The 23,016-nt window shown below is 40.6% G+C and overlaps 1 protein-coding gene across 1 annotated transcript; it reads right to left on the minus strand.

Moving 5' to 3' along the window:
• Window positions 1-1,896: 1,896 nt before the first annotated feature.
• On the minus strand, window positions 1,897-22,006 carry LOC139581780 (melanin-concentrating hormone receptor 1-like). Its single transcript, XM_071411938.1, has 2 exons — window positions 21,021-22,006; window positions 1,897-5,606 (listed from the first exon to the last, which is right to left on the minus strand). Exons 1-2 carry the CDS (start codon window positions 21,431-21,433, stop codon window positions 4,964-4,966), a joined length of 1,056 nt encoding a protein of 351 aa, XP_071268039.1. The 5' UTR covers window positions 21,434-22,006; the 3' UTR covers window positions 1,897-4,963.
• Between the last annotated feature and the right edge of the window lie 1,010 nt (window positions 22,007-23,016).

Consider the following 23,016-nt stretch of genomic DNA (forward strand, 5'->3'; position numbering starts at 1 on the left):
CTCATCCCTCTCAACCATAAAATTGTTCAATTCCTCATCAATCCACAGGGATTAAAAGGTTTTTACACTCATTTTATTAATGTGTGCATGCGTATTAGTAACTGGAGTAAGCAATTTCATAAACATGTGACGTGCAGCTTCTGGTTGCCCCTCATTACACACCACAGACCAGCAAATACTCTTTCCATCATCAAGATAGGAATCACTACAAAACCTCTTGTATGACCTCTTATATAAAATATTAGGTACAGCCTTTGGAACTTTGTAGCCATATTGTGGTCACTACATCTGATAGATTTGAATACTACTGTACAGCAGATGTCTGCAGCATTAGTAAAGTTGTGATCAGTACATGTGGATTTCATTCCTGTGCTGTTTGTTAATATCCTGGTAGGTTGACTGATAACCTGAACCAGGTTGCAGGCACTGGTTACAGTTTGAAGCTTTTTCTTGAGTGGGCAGCTTGATGAAAGCCAGTCAATATTTAGGTAACCCAGAAAATATACCTCTCTGTTGATATCACATACATTATCAAGCATTTCACACACGTTATCCAGATACTAACTGTTAGCACTTGGTGGTCTATAGCAGCGTCCCACCAGAATGGGCTTTAGGTGAGGCAGATGAACCTGTAGACATATTACTTCAACAGTATTTAACATTAGATCGTCTCTAAGCTTTACAGGAATGTGGTTCTGAATATAGACAGCAACACCGCCCCCATTGGCATTTCTGTCTTTGCGGTAGATGTTATAACCATGTATTGCTACCACTGTATCATCAAAGCTATTGTCTAATTGAGTTTCAGAGATAGTCAGAATATCAATGTCATCTCTTACTAGCAAGTTATCGATTTCATAAACCTTGTGGCACAGCGCTCTAAGGCACTGCATCTGAGTGCTAGAGGCTTCACTACAGACACCCTGGTTTGAATCCAGGCTGTATCACAACCGGCCGTGATTGGGAGTCCAATAGGGCGGCCACAATTGGCCCAGCGTCATCCGGGTTTCCCAGTGTTTCGTCATTGTAAGTAAACATTTGTTCTTAATTAACTGACTTGCCTAGTTTAATGAAGATTTAAATAAAAATAAGCCCTGTCTCTTGCTCAATAAGCCCTGTCTCTTGCTCAATAAGCCCTGTCTCTTGTTCAATAAGCCCTGTCTCTTGCTCAACAAGCCCTGTCTCTTGCTCAACAAGCCCTGGCTCTTGCTCAACAAGCCCTGGCTCTTGCTCAATAAGCCCTGTCTCTTGCTCAATAAGCCCTGTCTCTTGCTCAATAAGCCCTGTCTCTTGCTCAACAAGCCCTGGCTCTTGCTCAACAAGCCCTGGCTCTTGCTCAACAAGCCCTGGCTCTTGCTCAACAAGCCCTGGCTCTTGCTCAACAAGCCCCGGCTCCTCACTGCATTTCTCCTGTTGCATTTGGATCACACCAACCAAAAAACCACATTACTAAATGGCGTTTTATTACTCGAATATTTAATATATTTTTTAAACTTTATTTTTCAAATTATGTTGATGTGCTTATGACTAATCGGCTACAATGTGTTGATTCATAGTGGCCTTACAAGACAAGGGTGTGATGGTCATGCATTAGTAATGTGTCACACAGCTTCTCTGGAAATAACCATTTGTGTTTCGCCCTGAGGGGGACATCAGTACCACACCACACAACCAGGCACGAAGCCATCTTTAACTCTGCAAAACTGAGGTAATTACTGCACTATTTACATTTAGAAGATTTATGTTCTGTATCAGATTTGTTTCAACTGTGACCACAACTTTGTAATTAACGTAATCAAATCACTAAGACAATATTCTTCACTCATACATAAATGACACTGTCATCTGAGTGATCTTGATTCTAGAGGCTGGGGAAGTGCTCAGTAAAACAAAAAGGAACTCTCACATTTTATTTTGGAGCATTTAAAAAAATGATTACAAACACAGTGGTGCTTACTTAGTTGTTTTAGAAAAACAAGAACAACAAGATGTGAACACACTTAACCTTAACACACAAGAACAACAAGATGTGAAAACACTTAACCTTAACACACAAGAACAACAAGATGTGAAAACACTTAACCTTAACACACAAGAACAAGATGTGAAAACACTTAACCTTAACACATAAGAACAACAAGATGTGAAAACACTTAACACATAAGAACAGGGGACACTTAACAAATATAATCCATTGTACTAACGTAAAACTAATCTGAAATACCATATTGACAATAAGTGTACTCGGAGTACATGTGGTACAATACAATATAACCAGGAAGGAAAACATCTTAAGGTGTAAAACTGCAGTATTTACATATTGAATATTTATGTCCTGTATCGGATCACCACGAAGGCTTGTTTTAACTATAACCACAATTGTGTAACTTACGTTATCACATCAATAACTCAACATGTGTCATTCGTACATAAATGATACTGTCATTTGGTATCTAAAATAAATGTACTTGGTTTTGTAAGTAAAAAAAAAAAAAAAATAAGTACTCTCAATTTATTTTGGAGTCAACAACAAACAAAATAAGAAGTGTTGAATAGTGCTCTAGACGTTCACATTGAAGCATCATGCTGTATGCGGATATAGAGAATATATATCGGATGGCTAGGAAATTACCACCATAAGAAGGTTTTAATACAATATAATAATTAGAATTAATATAAACCTAATCTGGTAACAGATAGCACAGGCTAACACTGCAGACGTACTCTACACAAGGTAGAGTGAGACAACAACTATAAGCTGTGAATATGAACAAGTTAATGTGTGTTTTTTAAGGAATCTTAGAATCAAGGAATCTTAGAATCAAGGAATCTTAGAATCAAGGAATCTTAGAATCAAGGAATCTTAGAGTGTGTGTGTATAGGACAATTCTTCATCATATGTCATGCTACGAGTGTTTCTATTCATTCAATATACTTCATTATTTGCTTACTTTACTTGACATTAAAACATAACCCATAAAACCCCTTTCTTTCGGATGGCCTAATTGGCCACAGCCATCTCCCCTTCAAAATATTCCTTGTCTCAAATCAATACAGAGTTATACCTCCGTTTTTATCAATTCATCTTCCATCTCCTCACTCAACAAGAGTCCCGATGGTGCTTAGCAAAACCCAAAATAACACATTTTTATAAATGTGAGGACATCCAACGACAATAATAATAATTAAAAAAAAAAACTTCTCCAAAAACACACCGACTTCTTTTGATCCGTATCAGTGAATAAATTGAACACTATGTTTTTTTCCTACAATCTCCCCGGTGTGAAGCACTCAACCATCCCCCTGGAACATTCTGTCCCTCCCTTCCTGCCTCCCTCTCACCTGCTCCCTCCCACCTGCTCCCCCCCAAAATGACAATCTGAAGATTTACTTCAACATCAATAGTAGTACTGTTGATTTTCCAAGAAGTATCTTATAACAATACTATAAGTATCTGAACGTATCTGAGTATGCCCCTTGATAGAGGTCTCCCGAGTGGCGCAGCGGTCTAAGGCCCTGCATCTCAGTGCTAGAGGTTTCACTCAGACCCTGGTTCAATTCCAGGCTGTTTCACAACCGGCCGTGATTGGGAGTCTCATAGGGTGGCGCACAATTTGTCCAGCTTCGCCCGAAGTAGGCTGTCATTGTAAATAATGTGTTCTTAACTGACTTGCCCGGTTAAATAAAGGTTACATTTAAAACAATTTTATAAATATATGCCGTCCAGCCCAGACATGGGTCCAAATGCATGTGTATTTCTTATTTAAATACTTTTATTTTTTCTGTGTATTTGAGTATTTTCAAACACACAGCTCAAAAGCAGAACTTTTTTTTCGGTATTTGAATAGTTAAAAAAAAATACTGTTTTCAAATACTATTTTCAAATACCTGGGTGGGTTGAATGCATGGGTGTATATTTTAGTCAGTGTATTTGAGTATTTTCAAATGATTTCCATGTGTATTTCCAAATACAATCCAATATTCAACTACTTGTTTTTTTAATAACAAGATTATCTGAAGACTTGTTCAGAAAAGTAATTGAAATACCTGAAATAGTATTTGAACCCAGCCAACTGGTCCAGCCAACTAAGTCAATGACTCAATTACCCAGGGTGCCTCTGGGACACAGGTTGAACAAGGCCAAGTACCCCAAAACACGCTCACTCAATCCCAATCATTATCAGGGAAACAGTCTGAGGTCATCGGTCAAATCTTTGCTACACAACCCTGGCAGAGACGCATTCAAAAAATACTACAGTTTACTATAGAATTCTATTGTAAACTGCAGTATACTGTAGAATACTATACTGCACACTAGTGTCCCTCAATCATTTGAAGTACTTACTATAGAATGGTGTAGTATAATGTAGAATACTATAGTAAATACTACAGTAATGTCCACAAAAAACACTACACTTTTTAAAAAACTATACTAAATACTAAAGTATTTTGATTGCATATAACCTGCCCATTCCCCTCCCCCATATTGCTATACTACAGTATTCACTGTAGTGTTTTGGCAGATTTACTACAGTGAAGTAAGCAGAGAGAGAGAGAGCGAGAGCGAGATTATTTGAATGCGGTTAAAGCATGTATGAGAGCGAAAGAGATACACAGTCCTTTTGATACTTCCATTATGAACAATCTCAGTCCATTCTCAGAGTAGCTCGCCTTACATAACGATTCAGTAAACACTAGGCCACCACAGGATCAATGATTCCTAGTGATGGCGAAGCAGTTACAGTCAGTTGGGCAATACATCCACTAACACACAGTACCTCTTCTATTCCCTGGAAAGATAGCAGTGTAGTTCAGCTACTTCTTAACTTCAGTAATTCACAAATGCTCAAAGTTCGTCAAAGATAGCAGAACGGAAAACAGTTGACTTTTGGTAGGCTTATTGGGACGAACAGATGTCCTACCCATTCACACATACAGTATGCGAGTGGCAATGCCTGTATTATTACATGGCTGTGCTGCGGTAGTTGGGGTCGGTGGCAACGCTGGAGCCGCCTGTCTTGACCACAGTGGTCTTGGAGGAGTTCTGCTGCGAGCTCCTCAACTCCTTCCTGTGACAGAGACGCTCGCGGTAGTTCTGAGCGAAGATGAGCAGCATCAGAGGGTTGATGCAGCTGTGGGAGTAACTCAGACAGATACTGATGTTGTAGACATACACAAAGGTGTTGGTCGGCCTGTTGTTGCTCAAGTTAATCACCTGGATCACGTGATACGGGCTCCAGCACACCAGGAAGAGAGCAATGACCATCACCACGGTCTTGGTGGCGCGCTTCGCCCAGACAGATTGTTTACGCTTGACTCGGCGGATGGATCTGAAGACGTGGTAGAGGGTGAGGGAGTAGAAGGTGGAGATGATGATGAGAGGGAAGATGAAGCCCAGGATGGACTGGTAGAGAGTGTACCAGTACATGTCCTCAGGACCGTCCAGGAACATCATGCATATCGCCAAGTCGTGCTTCCTCACCACCATGGCGTAGATCATGACGGGCACGGTGAGCAGGAAGCTGCCGACCCACACCAGGATGTTGATGATGATGGTCCACTGGATGGTCCGCTTCTCTGAGGTGGGGTGGACGATGGCAATGTATCTGGGGTTAGAAACAAAGAGAAACATCAGTTAGAGACCAGGGGTTAAAGGTCAGGGGTCAGGGGTTAGGTTATGTACCTGGGCTGTGCCCTAATTGCACCCTATTCCCTATATAGTGCACTACTTTTGACCACAGCCCATTCCTTAAACAGTGGTTCCAAACTTCTTTCATTTATTAAGAATGATGGAGGCCTCTGTGTTCTTCGGGACCTTCAACGCTGCAGACATTTTGTTTTTGTACCATCGCCAGATCTGTGCCTCGACACAATCCTGTCTCGGAGCTCAATTCCTTTGACCTCATGGCTTGGTTTTTGCTCTGGCATTCACTGTGAACTGTGGGACCTTATATAGATAGGTGTGTTCCTTTCCAAATCATGTCCAATCAATTGAATTTACCACAGGTGGACTCCAATCAAGTTGTAGAAACATCTCAAAGATGATCAATAGAAACAGGATGCACCTGAGCTCAATTTTAAGTCTCATAGCAAAGGGTCTGAATACTTATATAAATAAGGTATTTCTGTTTTTCTTTTTTTATACATTTGCAAAAAAAAAATTAAACATATTTTCACTTTGTCATTATGGGCTATTGTGTGTAGATTGATGAGGAAAAAAAATGTTAGCTTTAAAAAAACAATTTTAGAATAAGGCTGTAACGTAACAAAATGTGGAAAAAGGGAAGGGGTCTGAATACTTAGTAGTACTGTGCACTACTGTTCACCAGGGCACAAACCAGGTCAAAAGTAGTGCACTACTGTTCACCAGGGCACAAACCAGGTCAAAAGTAGTGCACTACTGTTCACCAGGGCACAAACCATGTCAAAAGTAGTGCACTACTGTTCACCAGGGCACAAACCACATCAAAAGTAGTGCACTACTGTTCACCAGGGCACAAAACAGGTCAAAAGTAGTGCACTACTGTTCACCAGGGCACAAACCACGTCAAAAGTAGTGCACTACTGTTCACCAGGGCACAAACCACGTCAAAAGTAGTGCACTACTGTTCACCAGGGCACAAAACAGGTCAAAAGTAGTGCACTACTGTTCACCAGGGCACAAACCAGGTCAAAAGTAGTGCACTACTGTTCACCAGGGCACAAACCAGGTCAAAAGTAGTGCACTACTGTTCACCAGGGCACAAACCAGGTCAAAAGTAGTGCACTACTGTTCACCAGGGCACAAACCAGGTCAAAAGTAGTGCACTACTGTTCACCAGGGCACAAACCATGTCAAAAGTAGTGCACTACTGTTCACCAGGGCACAAAACAGGTCAAAAGTAGTGCACTACTGTTCACCAGGGCACAAACCATGTCAAAAGTAGTGCACTACTGTTCACCAGGGCACAAACCACATAAAAAGTAGTGCACTACTGTTCACCAGGGCACAAAACAGGTCAAAAGTAGTGCACTACTGTTCACCAGGGCACAAACCACGTCAAAAGTAGTGCACTACTGTTCACCAGGGCACAAACCACGTCAAAAGTAGTGCACTACTGTTCACCAGGGCACAAACCATGTCAAAAGTAGTGCACTACTGTTCACCAGGGCACAAACCACATCAAAAGTAGTGCACTACTGTTCACCAGGGCACAAAACAGGTCAAAAGTAGTGCACTACTGTTCACCAGGGCACAAACCATGTCAAAAGTAGTGCACTACTGTTCACCAGGGCACAAACCACATAAAAAGTAGTGCACTACTGTTCACCAGGGCACAAAACAGGTCAAAAGTAGTGCACTACTGTTCACCAGGGCACAAACCACGTCAAAAGTAGTGCACTACTGTTCACCAGGGCACAAACCACGTCAAAAGTAGTGCACTACTGTTCACCAGGGCACAAAACAGGTCAAAAGTAGTGCACTACTGTTCACCAGGGCACAAACCAGGTCAAAAGTAGTGCACTACTGTTCACCAGGGCACAAACCATGTCAAAAGTAGTGCACTACTGTTCACCAGGGCACAAACCAGGTCAAAAGTAGTGCACTACTGTTCACCAGGGCACAAACCAGGTCAAAAGTAGTGCACTACTGTTCACCAGGGCACAAAACAGGTCAAAAGTAGTGCACTACTGTTCACCAGGGCACACACCAGGTCAAAAGTAGTGCACTACTGTTCACCAGGGCACAAACCACGTCAAAAGTAGTGCACTACTGTTCACCAGGGCCCCATACCAGGTCAAAAGTAGTGCCCTACTGTTCACCAGGGCACAAACCAGGTCAAAAGTAGTGCCCTACTGTTCACCAGGGCACAAACCAGGTAAAAAGTAGTGCCCTACTGTTCACCAGGGCACAAACCAGGTCAAAAGTAGTGCCCTACTGTTCACCAGGGCACAAACCAGGTCAAAAGTAGTGCACTATATAGGGCATAGGGTGGCATTTGCTGGAAACACAACGATATCTCTACAGGGATCATTCAGCAGACTCCATTGTGAGGCTGTTGTGTTGTTTTAATAACACCCATTACTTTACCCCAGGCCAGTCTAGTCCAGACAAAGGCATGTGAATGTACAGACAAACCCCCCCGCAAAAAAAAAAAACATTAACTAAATTGTATTTGTCTACTGGTATTTGTCAGAAAAGCAAACAGTAATTTGTTAACCTGGGAAAAAAATACTCTGTTTTGAATGTCGCCTATTCATACGGTCTATAGTAACATTTGTGAGAGCAGTCAGGCTCTAATCATGATGTGACATTAAATAAATCTAATAATGTCATGTGTGGATCGGTTGGTAAGATCATGGATGCGTCATAAAAAACATCCTTATTCCCTATATAGTTCACTACTTTTGACAAGAGATCATAAGGCTCTGGTCAAAAGTAGTGCGCTACAAAGGGAATAGGGTGCCATATGGAATGCACACGAGGACACTGGCATATGCCCAAAGTCATGGGTTCAATTCCTTCACGGATCACATACACATACTAAGAAATGAATGCCCTCACTGTACTGTACGTCGCTATGGATAAAAACATCTGCTGTATACTATTAATGTACTGTATACTATGCATGTACTGTATACTATTCATGTACTGTATACTATTCATGTATTCATGTACTGTATACTATTAATGTACTGTATACTATTCATGTACTGTATACTATTCATGTATTCATGTACTGTATACTATTCATGTACTGTATACTATTCATGTATTCATGTACTGTATACTATTCATGTATTCATGTACTGTATACTATTCATGTGCTGTATACTATTCATGTATTCATGTACTGTATAGTATTCATGTACTGTATACTATTCATGTATTCATGTACTGTATACTATTCATGTACTGTATACTATTCATGTATTCATGTACTGTATAGTATTCATGTACTGTATATTATTCATGTTTTCTATTGACTTCCTGTCTTTTTGGGATTAATTGAGCTGGGAGCTGATAAAAGTCACATACAAAGTGTAATGAATAGGTTAGACTGATGACTAGCTTACTGCTAGATGTACAACATGAAATTAATCACACGTACATACCAAATAGCACCCTATTCCCGATGTAGTGCACTACTTTTCACCAGAGCCCTATGAGCCCTTGTCAAAAGTAGTGCACTACGTAGGAAAAATAATGTATTTGGGACGCATAAACATCCTAAAATAAACGGATCAGAGATGCTGATGTTAATCAAAGTAAAGTCTATAGCCATCTGTTGTACTATACTGTACTTAACGACCCTGTGTCATATGTCAATGAAAATAATTCTACAGCCATGTCACATTAGAAAATTAAAAAGGAAGAATTTACTGTGCGCTGGTTATGTATTTCATGATATGACTGAATACATCCAAGTCAGGCCAAGGGATGGAGATATTCCTGTAGAGATGTCTTCATTTGACCACAGAGATATTCCTGTAGAGATGTCTTCATTTGACCACAGAGATATTACTGTAGAGATGTCTACATGACCATAGAGATATTACTGTAGAGATGTCTTCATGACCATAGAGATATTACTGTAGAGATGTCTTCATGACCATAGAGATATTACTGTAGAGATGTCTTCATGACCATAAAGATATTACTGTAGAGATGTCTTCATGACCATAGAGATATTACTGTAGAGATGTCTTCATGACCACAGAGATATTACTGTAGAGATGTCTTCATGACCATAGAGATATTACTGTAGAGATGTCTTCATGACCATAGAGATATTACTGTAGAGATGTCTACGTATGACCATAGAGATATTACTGTAGAGATGTCTTCATGACCATAGAGATATTACTGTAGAGATGTCTTCATGACCATAGAGATATTACTGTAGAGATGTCTACAGGACCATAGAGATATTACTGTAGAGATGTCTTCATGACCATAGAGATATTACTGTAGAGATGTCTTCATGACCATAGAGATATTACTGTAGAGATGTCTACAGGACCATAGAGATATTACTGTAGAGATGTCTTCATTTGACCACAGAGATATTACTGTAGAGATGTCTTCATTTGACCACAGAGATATTACTGTAGAGATGTCTTCATGACCATAGAGATATTACTGTAGAGATGTCTTCATGACCATAGAGATATTACTGTAGAGATGTCTTCATGACCATAGAGATATTACTGTAGAGATGTCTACATGACCATAGAGATATTACTGTAGAGATGTCTTCATGACCATAGAGATATTACTGTAGAGATGTCTTCATGACCATAGAGATATTACTGTAGAGATGTCTACATGACCATAGAGATATTACTGTAGAGATGTCTTCATGACCATAGAGATATTACTGTAGAGATGTCTACATGACCATAGAGATATTACTGTAGAGATGTCTACATGACCATAGAGATATTACTGGCGGGATGTCTTCATGACCACAGAGATATTACTGTAGAGATGTCTTCATGACCATAGAGATATTACTGTAGAGATGTCTACATGACCATAGAGATATTACTGTAGAGATGTCTTCATGACCATAGAGATATTACTGTAGAGATGTCTTCATGACCATAGAGATATTACTGTAGAGATGTCTTCATGACCATAGAGATATTACTGTAGAGATGTCTTCATGACCATAGAGATATTACTGTAGAGATGTCTACATGACCATAGAGATATTACTGTAGAGATGTCTACATGACCATAGAGATATTACTGTAGAGATGTCTTCATGACCATAGAGATATTACTGTAGAGATGTCTACATGACCATAGAGATATTACTGTAGAGATGTCTTCATGACCATAGAGATATTACTGTAGAGATGTCTTCATGACCATAGAGATATTACTGTAGAGATGTCTTCATGAACATAGAGATATTACTGTAGAGATGTCTTCATGACCATAGAGATATTACTGTAGAGATGTCTTCATTTGACCATAGAGATATTACTGTAGAGATGTCTTCATGACCATAGAGATATTACTGTAGAGATGTCTTCATGACCATAGAGATATTCCTGTAGAGATGTCTTCATGACCATAGAGATATTACTGTAGAGATGTCTACAGGACCATAGAGATATTACTGTAGAGATGTCTTCATGACCATAGAGATATTACTGTAGAGATGTCTTCATGACCATAGAGATATTACTGTAGAGATGTCTTCATGACCATAGAGATATTACTGTAGAGATGTCTTCATGACCATAGAGATATTACTGTAGAGATGTCTTCATGACCATAGAGATATTACTGTAGAGATGTCTTCATTTGACCACAGAGATATTACTGTAGAGATGTCTTCATGACCATAGAGATATTACTGTAGAGATGTCTACATGACCATAGAGATATTACTGTAGAGATGTCTTCATGACCATAGAGATATTACTGTAGAGATGTCTTCATGACCATAGAGATATTACTGTAGAGATGTCTTCATGACCATAGAGATATTACTGTAGAGATGTCTTCATGACCATAGAGATATTACTGTAGAGATGTCTTCATGACCATAGAGATATTACTGTAGAGATGTCTTCATGACCATAGAGATATTACTGTAGAGATGTCTACAGGACCATAGAGACATTACTGTAGAGATGTCTTCATGACCATAGAGATATTACTGTAGAGATGTCTACAGGACCATAGAGATATTACTGTAGAGATGTCTTCATGACCATAGAGATATTACTGTAGAGATGTCTTCATGACCATAGAGATATTACTGTAGAGATGTCTTCATGACCATAGAGATATTACTGTAGAGATGTCTTCATGACCATAGAGATATTACTGTAGAGATGTCTTCATGACCATAGAGATATTACTGTAGAGATGTCTTCATGACCATAGAGATATTACTGTAGAGATGTCTTCATGACCATAGAGATATTACTGTAGAGATGTCTTCATGACCATAGAGATATTACTGTAGAGATGTCTACGTATGACCATAGAGATATTACTGTAGAGATGTCTTCATGACCATAGAGATATTACTGTAGAGATGTCTTCATGACCATAGAGATATTACTGTAGAGATGTCTACAGGACCATAGAGATATTACTGTAGAGATGTCTTCATGACCATAGAGATATTACTGTAGAGATGTCTTCATGACCATAGAGATATTACTGTAGAGATGTCTACAGGACCATAGAGATATTACTGTAGAGATGTCTTCATTTGACCACAGAGATATTACTGTAGAGATGTCTTCATTTGACCACAGAGATATTACTGTAGAGATGTCTTAATGACCATAGAGATATTACTGTAGAGATGTCTTCATGACCATAGAGATATTACTGTAGAGATGTCTTCATGACCATAGAGATATTACTGTAGAGATGTCTACATGACCATAGAGATATTACTGTAGAGATGTCTTCATGACCATAGAGATATTACTGTAGAGATGTCTTCATGACCATAGAGATATTACTGTAGAGATGTCTACATGACCATAGAGATATTACTGTAGAGATGTCTTCATGACCATAGAGATATTACTGTAGAGATGTCTTCATGACCATAGAGATATTACTGTAGAGATGTCTTCATGACCATAGAGATATTACTGTAGAGATGTCTTCATGACCATAGAGATATTACTGTAGAGATGTCTTCATGACCATAGAGATATTACTGTAGAGATGTCTTCATGACCATAGAGATATTACTGTAGAGATGTCTTCATGACCACAGAGATATTACTGTAGAGATGTCTTCATGACCATAGAGATATTACTGTAGAGATGTCTTCATGACCATAGAGATATTACTGTAGAGATGTCTTCATGACCACAGAGATATTACTGTAGAGATGTCTTCATGACCACAGAGATATTACTGTAGAGATGTCTTCATGACCATAGAGATATTACTGTAGAGATGTCTTCATGACCATAGAGATATTACTGTAGAGATGTCTTCATTTGACCACAGAGATATTACTGTAGAGATGTCTTCATGACCATAGAGATATTACTGGCGGGATGTCTTCATGACCATAGGGGTATTACTGTTTTTACAACGGTTGGGTCTAGTCCCTAATGCTGATTGGTGAAAACCTCATTCCAGCCGATCTCTATTCCACAAGTTACCACTGGCTAAATCTATGATGTTAAAATGCCTATTTACTCTGTTCCATCTGACTGTGCAATCCACTGTCTCATCAGCCCAGCCAAGCATTTTATTTATCTTCATATGACCATGGAGATACCTTCATATGTACTGTGGAGATATTACTGTAGCGATGTCTTCTCTACAGGCATCCGAGTTGGCGCAGTGCACCAGACAGGCACTGCATCTGAATGCAAGAGGAGCCACTATAGTACCTGGTTCGAATCCAGGCTGTGTCACATCCGGCAGTGATTGGGAGTCCCATAGGGCGGTGCACAATAGGCCCAGCGTCGTCAGGGTTTTGTCGGGGTATTTTTGTCGGGGTCATTGTAAATAAGAATTTGTTCATAACTGACTTTTAATTAAAAAAGCCACATGAACCTGGCATGGTCATGTAGATATAGATGTATTGATGGCCAGAAAAGGGTGCGTATGACCTTCCTATCAACTCAATCAAAGATTGTCACATACACAGATTAGCAGATGTTAAAGCCGGTGAATTGAAATGCCTGTGTTTCCCAATGACTAGGGAATCCTACTAGGGGAATCTGAATAAGGGAATCTGACTAGAAATTCTGACTAGGGGAATCTGACTAGGAATTCTGACTTGGGGAATTCTGACTTGGGGAATTCTGACTTGGGGAATTCTGACTTGGGGAATCTGACTAGGGGAATCTGACTAGGGGAATCTGACTAGGGGAATCCGACTAGGGGAATCCGACTAGGGGAATCTGACTAGGGGAATCTGACTAGGGGAATCTGACTAGGGGAATCTGACTAGGGGAATCTGACTAGGAATTCTGACTAGGAATTCTGACTTGGGGAATTCTGACTTGGGGAATTCTGACTTGGGGAATCTGACTAGGGGAATCTGACTAGGGGAATCTGACTAGGGGAATCTGACTAGGGGAATCTGACTAGGGGAATCTGACTAGGGGATTCTGACTAGGGGAATCTGACTAGGGGAATCTGACAAAAAAATCTGACTAGGGGAATCTGACTAGGGGAATCTGACTAGGGGAATCTGACTAGGGGAATCTGACTTGGGGAATCTGACTAGGGGAATCTGACTAGGGGAATCTGACTAGGGGAATCTGACTAGGAATTCTGACTTGGGGAATTCTGACTTGGGGAATTCTGACTTGGGGAATTCTGACTTGGGGAATCTGACTTGGGGAATCTGACTAGGGGAATCTGACTAGGGGAATCTGACTAGGGGAATCTGACTAGGGGAATCTGACTAGGGGATTCTGACTAGGGGATTCTGACTAGGGGAATCTGACTAGGGGAATCTGACAAAAAAATCTGACTAGGGGAATCTGACTAGGGGAATCTGACTAGGGGAATCTGACTAGGGGAATCTGACTAGGGGAATCTGACTAGGGGAATCTGACTAGGGGAATCTGACTAGGGGAATCTGACTAGGAATTCTGACTTGGGGAATCTGACTTGGGGAATCTGACTAGGGGAATCTGACTAGGGGAATCTGACTAGGGGAATCTGACTAGGGGAATCTGACTAGGGGAATCTGACTTGGGGAATCTGACTAGGGGAATCTGACTAGGGGAATCTGACTAGGGGAATCTGACTAGGGGAATCTGACTATTGGAATCTGACTAGGGGAATCTGACTAGGGGAATCTGACTAGGGGAATCTGACTAGGGGAATCTGACTAGGGGAATCTGACTAGGGGAATCTGACTTGGGGAATCTGACTAGGGGAATCTGACTATTGGAATCTGACTAGGGGAATCTGACTGCCATGTCCATGTTCCAGTAAGACCCTGTCATTGCCTTTGGATCGATACAAACACATATTGGACTTCGAAAAGCCTACATACTTTACATACGTAAGATACATATATGGTGCAGCTCATTTAGCAGCTGATTGAGCTTAGAGTTGGCACATTCCTTGGAAACACGCTAGTATGGGAACATTTGTTTGGAGACTATTATAATAGTTCACATAAACTATCTAGGAGTCTTGTTAAATGGTGGTTTAACTAATCTGTGTGTTAAACTAATCCCGTTGGATGGTGGTTTAACTAATCTGTGTTAAACTAATCCTGTTGGATGGTGGTTTAACTAATCTGTGTGTTAAACTAATCCTGTCCATCTGTTGGAGCTGTGAGTCTCTACGGCTAATGAGGTGTGTGTGTGTGTGTGTGTGTGAGAGAGAGAAAGAGATACAGAATGTGTGTGTGTGAAAGAGATACAGAATGTGTGTGTGTGTGTGTGAAAGAGAGAGAGAGAGAGAGGGACAGACAGAAAGAGACAAAGTATGTGTGTGTGAAAGAGAGAGGGAGAGAGAGAGGGACAGACAGAAAGAGACAAAGTATGTGTGTGTGAAAGAGAGAGAGAGAGAGAGAGGGACAGACAGAAACAGACAATGTGTGTGTGTGTGGAAGAGAGAGAGAGACATAACGTGTCTGTGTTCCACCAGGCACAATAAAAGGTAGGGAGAGCATGTCTGCTAGGAAGGTATGATCTCTTTCCTCTATAAACACAGACAGAATTAGCCCCTCGTCCACTCCAGCCAAGGATGTTGTTGACCCAAAATCTGCATACATTTTTGGACTTATAAATTAATATGTACCAATTGATTCTTGAAAAATAGAATTTCTAAATGCCTCAGGAGCTTAGTTCAAATCTCATACTCCACCAGAACACAAAATATAAGCTTGTTTTTCTCCAATGTTTGTAAAACAATGCAACAAAAAAAACACCGTAAAGCATCAAAACATTGGTTTCTATTCAATCTGTGTGTTAAACTAATCCTGCTGGATGGTGATTTAACTAATCTGTGTGTTAAACTAATCCTGCTGGATGGTGGTTTAACTAATCTGTGTGTTAAACTAATCCTGCTGGATGGTGGTTTAACTAATCTGTGTGTTAAACTAATCCTGCTGGATGGTGGTTTAACTAATCTGTGTGTTAAACTAATCCTGCTGGATGGTGGTTTAACTAATCTGTGTGTTAAACTAATCCCGCTGGAGGGTGATTTAACTAATCTGTGTTAAACTAATCCTGCTGGAGGGTGGTTTAACTAATCTGTGTGTTAAACTAATCCTGTTGGAGGGTGGTTTAACTAATCTGTGTGTTAAACTAATCCTGCTGGATGGTGGTTTAACTAATCTGTGTAAAGCCTCAAAACATTGGTTTCTATTCAATCTGTGTGTTAAACTAATCCTGCTGGAGGGTGGTTTAACTAATCCTGCTGGAGGGTGGTTTAACTAATCCTGCTGGAGGGTGGTTTAACTAATCTGTGTGATAAACTAATCCTGCTGGAGGGTGGTTTAACTAATCTGTGTGTTAAACTAATCCTGTTGGAGGGTGGTTTAACTAATCCTGTTGGAGGGTGGTTTAACTAATCCTGTTGGAGGGTGGTTTAACTAATCCTGTTGGAGGGTGGTTTAACTAATCCTGTTGGAGGGTGGTTGAACTAATCCTGTTGGAGGGTGGTTTAACTAATCCTGTTGGAGGGTGGTTTAACTAATCTGTGTGATAAACTAATCCTGTTGGAGGGTGGTTTAACTAATCTGTGTGATAAACTAATCCTGCTGGAGGGTGGTTTAACTAATCCTGTTGGAGGGTGGTTTAACTAATCCTGTTGGAGGGTGGTTTAACTAATCCTGCTGGAGGGTGGTTGAACTAATCCTGTTGGAGGGTGTTTTAACTAATCCTGTTGGAGGGTGGTTTAACTAATCCTGTTGGAGGGTGTTTTAACTAATCCTGTTGGAGGGTGGTTTAACTAATCTGTGTGATAAACTAATCCTGTTGGAGGGTGGTTTAACTAATCCGGTTGGAGGGTGGTTTAACTAATCCTGTTGGAGGGTGGTTTAACTAATCCTGTTGGATGGTGGTTTAACTAATCCTGTTGGAGGGTGGTTTAACTAATCCTGTTGGAGGGTGGTTTAACTAATCTCGGTGGTTTCTATTCAATCTGTGTCGCTGAAGCATTAAAGATTCCGCGATTTTAGAAATTGAAAAGTAATTTCCTAATTGAGCCGACATATGCAGCGTTTACTGTGAACGCGAGAGCATACATTTCAATCACGCATTCACCTTGACCTTTCACGATACGGATTGAATACAACTCATGGTTAAAACTATAATATTGATCTTGTAGACAGTCAGTCCTTTCATCCATTAGCTCTGTCTATTAATTTTTTATAGTGGTTACTTTTATCCATTTGCCTCTTTTTAATAAGAATATTCATTCAACTGCAAGTAATGTTAACTGGCGGGTGAATTGTGTGACACAGAACATGGATCGTCACGCCATACGCCATACGACACGTTGGCTGTGTCTGATTGGCTGTGTTGGCTGTGTCTGATTGGCTGTGTTGGCTGTGTATGATTGGCTGTGTTGGCTGTGTCTGATTGGCTGCGTTGGCTGTGTCTGATTGGCTGCGTTGGCTGTGTCTGATTGGCTGTGTTGGCTGTGTCTGATTGGCTGTGTTGGCTGTGTATGATTGGCTGTGTTGGCTGTGTCTGATTGGCTGTGTTGGCTGTGTCTGATTGGCTGTGTCTGATTGGCTGTGTTGGCTGTGTCTGATTGGCTGTGTTGGCTGTGTATGATTGGCTGTGTTGGCTGTGTATGATTGGCTGTGTTGGCTGTGTCTGATTGGCTGTGTTGGCTGTGTCTGATTGGCTGTGTCTGATTGGCTGTGTCTGAAATGGATTTTACTACCTTGGTCCCAAATGAAGACGGCGAACCAGTTAACCTTGAATATATGTTTTATGTACGGCTATGAGCATTCCCTCTGTGACCATCCATTTCATTATTAACTCATCAATCTCTACCCTCTGGGTTATTGACATGGCAGGGTGTATATATTGCAGGCTATTATACTAATTGATATGCTGTATGCTGATGGATCCATATTAAATCAGAAAATCACCTTTTTTTTGGTTCTAATAAACACACCGAAAGCAATAACATGTATTTATTTGCAGTCCATGCATGTAAAGTAAACTGCAAAGGGATTACTGTGAATTTGACAGTAGTTTTACAGGCAGCTTGTGGCAAGTCAAATTCTGGTGTTTCATATTACAGTACACCTACTGTAATATCAATACGGGTATCAAAGCAAGTACAGTGTAATGACTCTCAGGACAATGCCGTAAAATGGACTGTTATTACTGTAAAAAAAACAACAATAAGTCAACTCTACCATAATTAGAATGAATTCATGGATGGATTAAATTAATTCATTTAAGGGAGGGGTCTGGTATTTCACAGTATTTTACTGTAATTACAAGGGATTGGCGCGAGCAGATTGGCTGCTAGGTAAAGTGTTTACACATTACAATATATTAATGAATGTTTGGTGTTTTTATATCACATAGACTTCTAGAGGCCTCAACAAAGGCTTCCAAACTACAGGGCTAAAGAGACCAGAAGTACATGGCAACCGTTTACATTTTAGGTGTGCTGATACTCCAATCTGTCCCTTATACAAATTGATGTGGCACTATAACCACAAAGGAATTAAATTGGTACAGCATTCTCAATCAGGGGTGCAACAAATATAGCCTCTTACAAGGCACCCATCGACATAAACTCAGCAAAAAAAGAAAGAAACGTCCTCTCACTGTCACCTGCGTTTTATTTTCAGCAAACTTAACGTGTGTAAATATTTGTATGAACATAACAAGATTCAACAACTGAGACATAAACTGAACAAGTTCCACAGACATGTGACTAACAGAAATGGAATAATGTGTCCCTGAACAAAGGGGGAGAGGGGGGCAAAATCAAAAGTAACAGTCGGTATCTGGTGTGGCCACCAGCTGCATTAAATACGATGATGCTGTGACACACCGCCCCAGACCATGATGGACCCTCCACCTCCAAATCGATCCCGCTCCAGAGTACAGGCCTCGGTGTAACGCTCATTCCTTCGACGATAAACGCGAATCCGACCATCACCCCCGCGACTCGTCATCGAAGAGCACTTTTTGCCAGTCCTGTCTGGTCCAGTGAGGGTGGGTTTGTGCCCATAGGCGACTTTGTTGCCGGTGATGTCTGGTGAGGACCAGCGTTACAACAGGCCTACAAGCCCTCAGTCCAGCCTCTCTCAGCCTATTGCGGACAGTCTGAGCACTGATGGAGGGATTGTGCGTTCCTGGTGTAACTCGGGCAGTTGGTGTTGCCATCCTGTACCTGTCCCTTGGGTGAGATGTTCAGATGTACCGATCCTGTGCAGGTGTTGTTACACGTGGTCTGCCACTGCGAGGATGATCAGCTGTCTGTCCTGTCTTCCTGTAGCACTGTCTCACTGTACGGACATTGCAATTTATTGCCCTGGCCACATCTGCAGTCCTCAAGCCTCCTTTCAGCATGCCTAAGGCACGTTCACGCAGATGAGCAGGGACCCTGGGCATCTTTCTTTTGGTGTTTTTCAGAGTCAGTAGAAAGGCCTCTTTAGTGTCCTTAGTTTTCATAACTGTGACCTTAATTGCCTACCGTCTGTAAGCTGTTAGTGTCTGAACGACCGTTCCACAGGTGCATGTTCATTAATTGTTCATGGTTCATTGAACAAGCATGGGAAACAGTGTTTAAACCCTTTACAATGAAGATCTGTGAAGTTATTTAGATTTTTAACTAATTATCTTTGAAAGACAGGGTCCCTTTTGGACGTTTCTTCTTTTGCTGAGTTTATGTTAATGAGCCAGAAACAACAATACTAACGGTCAAAAGGTTTTTGGCACTCCAGAGATACTGTAAGGTGGATTTACAATACCATTCGAAATACAGCAATTATTTGCCCAGACCACAACATTTTCCCACAATGCACCATATTTTAAACTATGCTGCAGTAAAATGTTTCTGTGTATTTTACTGTTGATAAAAGCCAGAATTGCAGTATAATTTTCAGTTTTCTGTTACAGTGTAGGCCTATATCCTCAGGTTTTACTGATCTACTTTGGCTGTGCTTTTTCACCGAACCCTCTGACCATGGTTCTGCAACTGGAGGCCTGTCACGCCCTGACCTTAGAGATCCTTTTTATGTCTCTATTTTGGTTGGGGTGGGCATTCTATGTTTTTGTTCTATGTTGTCTATTTCTATGTGTTTGACCGGGTGTGGTTCTCAATCAGAGGCAGCTGTCTATCGTTGTCTCTGATTGAGAACCATACTTAGGTAGCCCTTTTCCCACCTGTGTTTTGTGGGTAGTTGTTTTCTGTTTTGTGTACCTGACAGAACTGTTGCGTTTTGTTCCAGTGTTCAGGTTTTAATTAACATCATGAACACGTACCACGCTGCGCTTTGGTCTACTCCTTCTTCCTCAGACGAACATCGTTACAAGGTCAGAGTTTTTTATTTTATTTGACCCCCCCCCCCCTCCCAAGGGACAACAATGTTTCTGGGCAAATTTGTATTATTATAATTTCTAGTATTATTTTCATTGTCGGAAAAAATCATGTAAAAACTCCAGGACAACAGCTCCATGTGATTTTAATTTCAGAAATCTGTTTCTAAGTATTCCCACGCACAATAGAGAGACACGTGATCTTATACAAACGTTGCAAGGATTTGGAATGATTTATGTTTTAGTCAAATATGATATCTGTTTGGGTTTCTTGTGGTCAATTTGGAGTAATACACATTAATGTCTAATTATGTTCCGGCCACCGACCATCCGCTCAAGAAAAAAAATCGCCCCTCGGCTGCATATAACGAGTGTTCGTCGTAATAACCTATAGCTTCTAACTATGTTATAATCATATCCTACACCAGGTTATATCTACCTGGATACATAAAGGTGAAGGGAGACCTAATTGATGCTATATTCGACACCTCTCTTTGTCATGATCAAACTGACACCTATTGAATTTGGAGAGATGGAGACTTACCTGTCAATACATAGCACCGTTACAATCCCCACTGTAGTGAACTGGTTGCTAACATCCACCACCACGACAGCTTTGCACATGAAGTTCCCGAACACCCACTGTCTGTCCCGGACCAGCTGGTGAATGTTGAAGGGCATCACCAGCAAGAAGAGCATATCTGCGATGGCCAAGTTCAGCACGTAGATGTCCGAGACAATCTTTTTCTTGCATGTTGCCACTGCGTATATCACCAAACCGTTGGCGATCACTCCTATAGTACACAGGATGCCGTATATGGACGGGAATATGTGCATAAAAGTCGCCAGGTCGATGAAGCTGGGTGAGGACTGAGTCGTGTTTACACATGACGAGTTGTTGGTGAAGTTACCTATTTCTTCATAGTTACAAAATATGTCCGAGCTATTTATAATCATATTTAGATCTTCAGATATTTGCCGCCCTTGGTCGTAATTGATAACGCGCGGGTCAGTATTAGGCTATAGATAAACACTAACACTGCCAAGCCGACAAGTCATACTGTACCAGCTTCTATCCAAATTTCTAGCGGCACAACTTGGACACCTCTTCTGGATAAACTGCAGCGCGCGTATCCTTTGGTTGACGGACTTCTTTAGATTATCTTGTAATAAACTACAGCACAAGTAAAGTATGTGTTTCAATGAGATTCTGCTGATGGATCATTCGCACCAAACCTGGGAACAAGCTGATGCCTATAGAAGAACAAATGATTCACCCAGGAAGCCGCTACGTTCCTGGACTGGACCTCCCTGTGCGTCTCCGCTGCGCTCTCTCCCTACCCAATAGCGCACCGGATTTTCGCGGACTCGGTGAAGGATAAAACAATCCGATAGTAGTGTCCTCCCTTCAAAATATCCCGATGTATTTAACACTTGATAAAACGTTAATACTTTTTAGAGAAAACTGATTGGAAGATCAGTTAGTAAATCCTCCCACAAAAAGAAATGTTGATCTGTTTCTTGCTCTGAAAAAACAACTCATACATGCACCCCGTTGCGCATGTCATGAGTAAATTGACTTGTGTCACGATGTTTTGATTTCATGTTGCTTTATTCAAAACGACAGCATCAATGACACGATGTTGTTGCCTAATATTATGTAGGCCTTTTATACGCCTATTACAGATTGGTTCATATACAGCCAATGATTCAACGAAGAATCATTAGACAATTAGATATTATTTTAGTCAACAGCTCCTTTAGCATGTTACATGAAAGAGACCGTTTACTATGTTATAAATTAAACAGATCCTTTCGTATGTTATAAATTAAACAGATCCTTTCGTATGTTATAAATGAAACACATCCTTTCGTATGTTATAAATGAAACATTCTTTAATAATGTTATAAATGAAACATATTCTTAAGTTTTGTTATAAACGACACATCGTTTAGTATGTTATGAGTGAAACAGATCGTTTAATATGTTATAAATGAGAAATAGTCTGTCCATTAAGCCCCAGAGTTGACGTCCACGTCCCCGCTAATAATCGAATTGCATAATACAAAAAAGATCCCTTTTAAAATCCGTCTGTTTGACCTTCCTACTGAGTTCCGGTCGAACTGGACAGATTTACAAGTTTCCTCTCTGAAAGATGTAGTTCATTTAATCTGATTGTCACAAGGTTCCATGACTTTGTCCACACAGGACATCTGAACACACAACATGCATTTTGATGATTCTCATTACACTTTGGGTGTTTTATTTAACTTTTGTACAGCTGTGGTGTTCCCGGTCAAAAATGACCGGTCATTAGAAATGGATGGGTGAGACTGCAATTAGTGTATAAAATTGAGTTCAGGCACATGCCCATTCATTAGATGGACACACTTCCTCTCCCAGACCCCCACATGCGTGTGTGTTTGAACACACACACACACACACACAGGTTTGGAAGGAATGTTTTATACCAAACTTTCATAACACCTTGGCACAAACCAAAGCGATCATCGAAATCTAGTCTGAAATCTCAAATGAC

The sequence above is a fragment of the Salvelinus alpinus genome, chromosome 7 (assembly GCF_045679555.1).
Source record: "Salvelinus alpinus chromosome 7, SLU_Salpinus.1, whole genome shotgun sequence".
NCBI classification, from domain to species: Eukaryota; Metazoa; Chordata; class Actinopteri; order Salmoniformes; family Salmonidae; genus Salvelinus; species Salvelinus alpinus.

Excerpts from the sequence above, each read along its gene's own strand:
- LOC139581780 (XM_071411938.1), bottom strand. The coding sequence starts at position 21,433 with ATGATTATAAATAGCTCGGACATATTTTGTAACTATGAAGAAATAGGT. Across the intron at positions 5,607-21,020 it reads ACGGTGCTATGTATTGACAG|ATACATTGCCATCGTCCACC; the intron begins GTAAGTCTCCAT and ends TTCTAACCCCAG.